The sequence below is a fragment of the Triticum dicoccoides genome, chromosome 6B (genome assembly GCF_002162155.2).
Source record: "Triticum dicoccoides isolate Atlit2015 ecotype Zavitan chromosome 6B, WEW_v2.0, whole genome shotgun sequence".
NCBI lineage: Eukaryota > Viridiplantae > Streptophyta > Magnoliopsida > Poales > Poaceae > Triticum > Triticum dicoccoides.
Window position 1 is genome coordinate 406,034,253 of NC_041391.1, and position 5,322 is coordinate 406,039,574.

General features: G+C 48.9%; 1 protein-coding gene across 1 annotated transcript in view; it reads right to left on the reverse strand.

Annotated features, from left to right (window-relative positions):
- LOC119324835 (beta-1,3-galactosyltransferase 7-like) overlaps positions 1-4,648 on the reverse strand; it is a 31,174-nt gene extending 26,526 nt beyond the window's left edge. Inside the window, exon 1 of the mRNA XM_037598603.1 lies at positions 4,292-4,648. Coding sequence (XP_037454500.1) covers positions 4,292-4,395 — 104 coding nt within the window. The 5' untranslated portion in view covers positions 4,396-4,648. The remainder of the gene's footprint in view (positions 1-4,291) is intronic.
- Positions 4,649-5,322: the final 674 nt, after the last annotated feature.

The window sequence follows — 5,322 nt, forward strand, 5'->3', positions numbered from 1 at the left end:
AGAGGGGGGGAAGGAAAGTCCGTTGATTAAGTAAAACGAGTCTGTGAGTCTAGCATTTTTGCTCAGCACCCGACCGACATGGTACGAGTTACAGAGTTACAGATATCCTGCATATTGTATATGAATTTGATTGCCATGGATCTTCACTCAGGACTTGGGGGAGTTAATTTTGCTGTCTCAATTTCATTTGCAATTCTAATTAGTTGTGGTCGACGATAGGTTAAAGCACGTATCGGCTTGTCTCCCTTCCCTGCCACGACAAGCCCCCAAGGGCCCAAGACACCCTCGGGACATCAGAAGATTCGCCACTGCCTCAGGAGGAGGAATATCGCCATGTCACATGTCAGAGTAAGGAAGGACTCTACAAATAAGGAAGAAAAGACCCTACACGTGTCAAAACCGACGTAAGGGCCAGACTCCAAGCTCTACACGCCCTATGCACCGACATGGAGGCCTTCAAGTTGTGCTATGTAAGGGCCACCAGGAGCATCATAGAGGGGGACCTTCTCCGCACCATTGTAGTCTAGACCACCTAGAAAGGATTCCGGCGCTTATTGTCCGAATCTCCACCATCTCATCTCAACAAGGCACTAAGTCTCATCGAGATCCTCTCGACATTGCAATCTTCTGTACTCTCCATATTTATAAGACACGGCAATGATAAATCCCGAACGTTCGGATTTTATGCATGGCAACCCGAACGTTTTTTATGGCAACTTTAGTTCACGTGAGGTTGGCAAACATTGCAATTTTCTGACAAAAAAATGAACTGGGACAAAGTTGCCATGTCTTAACAACTAAAGTTGCCACCTCGCGTCAACTAAAGTTGCCATGTAAAAACGTTCGGGATGAAATGCTTAAAATCCGAACGTTCGGATTTTATCGGGGTCCATAAGAAAAGAGAAAGGCAGGAAGTAGAGCTTCCCACATTGGGGGCCAGAACCTGGGTATATTGTATGTTTGTGTGATCCGTGTCCAAAGACCCCCTGGTCTCTTGACGTGGCGTCCCCTCGACTACAAAATCCACGTACTCCCCCTTGGACCGCTATTAGGATCGATGAAACGGCCCTCGACAGTTACCACTTCACGTTCAGATGTATTGTTCCCAGTTATGGTTGATCCTTTTGTGCAAAAAAAGTACATTTGATTTATTCCTAATAGATGGATGTTATTTCCCTTGCCTTTCAGCAATATCATTCTGGCCTAGTGGCACGCTCACCAAGTGTTTGTACAATGACAAACCTCCAAGATCAAATGTATTAGCAATACATATTTTCTTGCCAGATGTTTATCATTGATACTGCAATAACTGAGTACAAATTCTGTACGGGCTTCTTATTTATGTCTTTCTTAGTGCTACTGATTATCACCTAGTCCTCCATCCTTAGTGGCCCTGGGCCCTCTTTAGAGCAACTCTAGCAGACCCCGCATCCCGCCCCAACCCGGAAAATAACCGTCAAAATACGGGTCGGGGCGGGAAAACCTGCCCAACCAGACCCCGCATCTCGCCCCGGCCCACATAAAAATTTGGGGGGCGCGGCAAAATCTCGGCCCCGACCCGCGTATTCGCGGGTTTCCCCCTCGCCGCCTATGTTTTTAAGGCGACGCCTTACCGCCTTAGGGAGGGGGGGCGCTTTGGCGCCTAGGCGGGCGCTTTGGACGCCTAGGCGCCCAAAGCGGTCGATTTTCCAAAGCGGAGGGGGAGCGCTTCGACGCCTAGGCGTCGCCTAGGCGTCGCCTTAGGGACGCTTTAAAAACATAGCTCGCCGCTGCGGTGCCCTGCATATATGCGGAAGCGGTCGGCGGGGGGACATTTCAGCCCGCCATTTCCCCCACCAATCACCTCCCCTCTCCTCCCTCGCGCCGCCGCCACCCCGCCGCCCAAGATTCCGGCAACAGCAGCCGGCAGGAGCTCGCCGAAAGGCCGCCGCACGCACGAGGCCTCCCCTCTCTCCCCCCTGCGCCGGCGGGCCGCCGGATTTGCGGATCTGCGGACCTTCATCGCGCGGCCGCCGGATTTGGCTTTTGCCGGCCGCCGGTGGCTGCGCCAAGCGATGGAGTGGTCCGGGAGCATCTCCCGCAGCCCCGGCAAGGGCGCATCACCGCATGCAGGGACGGGTTCACCCTCTCGGCGCCGCCGACGATTTGCGGCCATGGATCCGTCCGGCCGTCCACCGGGCTCGGCGCTCGCACAGCAGCTTTGTGGCTCGCCGTTGCGGCTCATACAATGTGACGACTGCACGCAGACAGTGCTGCGGCTTACTTCGGCCACGCCGAAGCACCCCGGATGGGTGTTCTTCAAATGCGAAAACGATGGGGTACGTGCACTTGCGGTAGCTCGTTCTGATAGCTCATTCTTTTGGTTCAATTGCCGATCCTCATTCCGAACATGGTCATTCTTTTGTGTAGGAAGATGGATGCTCATTTTGGTTTTGGGCAGGCCAATACATTGATTTATTGATAGAAAGAAAGTTAATAGATGTTGATGCACTCCTTAGTAGAATAGAAAACAATGATGCGGCTGCATGTGCAACTAGAGTGGAAGCAACGTCTACTTCCGAACCAAAGATGAAGAATGAAGAATGCAAGATCAAGAATCCGCAGATCAACAATGAGTGCATTGAGAAGATTTTGCTTCAACTAGTGGGAGCAGTTATGGAAGTTGGAAATCTTCTAAAATGCATACTTGTGGTTCTTGTTTTCTTTGGTCTTGCTATTCTAGCAAAGATTTGATGTTGTTTTATGTATCCAATGTTATTGAAAAAGCAAAGAAATGCATTATGTTGGATCAAATCAAAGTGCAAATTTAGGTTTTACGGGCCGGGGGAGCTGTAAAAAAGCATATTCGCGGAGTATGCTTTTTTACGGGTCGGCTTTGCGGGGTCTGCATCCGCGGCCGTGCGCGCCGGCCCGCAAAGGCGTTTTTCCACAAACTGCAAACACGTTTTGCGGGCCGGAAGGATGCGGGGTCTGCTAGAGTTGCTCTTATAGTAACTTCTCTATTTCCAGGTTTGTTCCTATGAACCATTGTACTATTTGTCATATCTGTACATGTGCAGTTATATGTTTATATATTCTGTTTTTTTTTTGTTTCTCTTGACATATGTATCGATGTGAAGAATTCAAATTTAATCTAATCTACATGTCCATGTCACGAGACAGCCCTTCCCTTAATTAGATAGTGCATTATTAGGTGCTTTTCTTTGTTGTTTGTTGAATATCGAAGTATCCAACATACGACATGATCAGGTTGCAAGAAATTTACCTCCCTGTTCATGCTCATGTGGTCTCAAATTAACTGTATTTTTAACTTTCTTCCAGACCCAAAGTGGTCGGACCTTCCCCGGACCCTGCACAAGCGGGAGCACGCACACAGGGATGCCCCTTTTTCCATTAACAGGTCAAATATATGCGGTAATTTTCTTTTCACTTTCATGTTTTAAACTTCTATATGATAAGATCCAATACCGTCAACCCATTTGACCTTTTGTTGTATCTGTTTTATCTTGCATACTATGTTCCCTTCCCGATTCAATTCTAGGGAACTGCCTATATATGGCGGCAGTTGCAGGTGTTGCTCCTCTCTTCATGTTGTCAACATGTTTCCCTTTCTTAGTTGAAGGCCTACAGGAACAAGCTGGCAATTAATATGCTATACCATTCTGACCCACAGGTAGATAAACAAGTTGGCATGCTTCTTGAGATTCGCCTGCTTTAGGCGATTTATGTGAGTAGCAGACCTGCACTTTTCTTCCTAACGGCACCACAAGTACTTAAGTGGAGTGTTTTGATTTGTTCAAATGTTTGAGAAGCATCTATTAGTATTCACATAATCTTTAGGAACTTATCAACCAGAAATTCAGCGGCAACCCGCGAGGTATCTTCTACTAGTTCGATGATGAAACAGAAGCTCCCAAAAACGTACCATGCACCAGTCCACATCAGAACGCGATTTCCGGTGTTCTAAATAAGAAATGCGAGCTTTCCACCAACCCCAGATCCCCATGAGCTCAAGAGGAGAGAACAAAGAGAAAGAGACAGATTAAAATCCAATCTCCCTCCAGAAAACAAATCTCAACACACCATTGGCTAGAGGTGGGACAAAACAAACTTGGTCAACCTCGAGCGGTCAAAAACCAAGAGAAAAATCGCGCAAGCTTTTGACAGCCGTCTGAGCCTTGCCATCATTAGCCCCAGCAATCCCTCCAATAAGAGAGGAGCGCGCGGCGAGATCTAATGACTCCTGCGGACATAAAGAAGGGCATGGAGGGAGAGAGTGAGAGAGACCCACCGGTTGGTGAAGAGCATGCCGAGCCCAAAGCTGAAGGCGCAGAGCAGCAGCAGCCTCCACCTCGCAGACGACCTCCTGTCGAGCGCCCCGCCCTTCCCCTTCATCCGCTCTCGCTCGCGCCCAATCAATCAATCAGTCCCGCCGCTGAATCTCGTCCTCGAGCGAACGAGCAAGCGAACCCGAGCCGATCTTCTTCCTCGACTCAGCGGCAAAGGGGAGATTCGAGACTCCCTGTGGAGCTAGGCCGAACTCGCGGGGAGATTCGTCGGAGAAGGCAGACGGCGGTCACCAGCAGGTCGAGGGGAAGGAGGAGGAGGAGGAAGCTGGGCGGCCGAGTTTGTTTAGCTGTCTGAAATTCTGAAACGGGGAGCGTGGTGGGCGGCCTGTTTTGTTGGTTTTCTCACGCAGCTTTTGAGAAAAACATTTTTATTTTTATTTTTATTTCCGTCTTTCTTTTTCTTCTCAAAAAAGATAGGCGAGCTGTTCTCTTGTAAATGTTGGCCAGCAGCTTTTTTTTTAGAATCGTCATCTGATCACTTTATTTATTTATAAAAAACAGGTGAAACAATATTCGTCCGATTGCACGGCATGATCAACATACTGAGGCGTCTCAGTGTTACATTCTGGTCTCAAATGGAGCCTTCTCAGGGCATGTGGCCTTTGAGCCGTCGAATTGAGCTGCCAAACAATCCTACACATCGGATTTCTTAATGGATCGATCTCAGCCGTTGGATTTGTATTGATGTGACAACCAATGAATAGTGCTGCTAATTTCTTACTTCGCGGTTTTTTCCTTGTCTCGTTGACTGGTGTGTCGCATGGTAGGTGGTCCACAGATGTCAGTGACTGCGGAGCCGTCCTCGGTCGATGCTGGGTCATATTGCAGCGAGGGTTGTGCCACCGCCGTAAATTTGGGTTGTCCTCAACGGCAATTACGGCATTCCACAATATTGACCATTGTGTAAAGGAGAGAGAGAGAGAGAGAGAGAGAGCGATTGGCTGGGAACCCTAACAACGGCCTCCTCCCACAC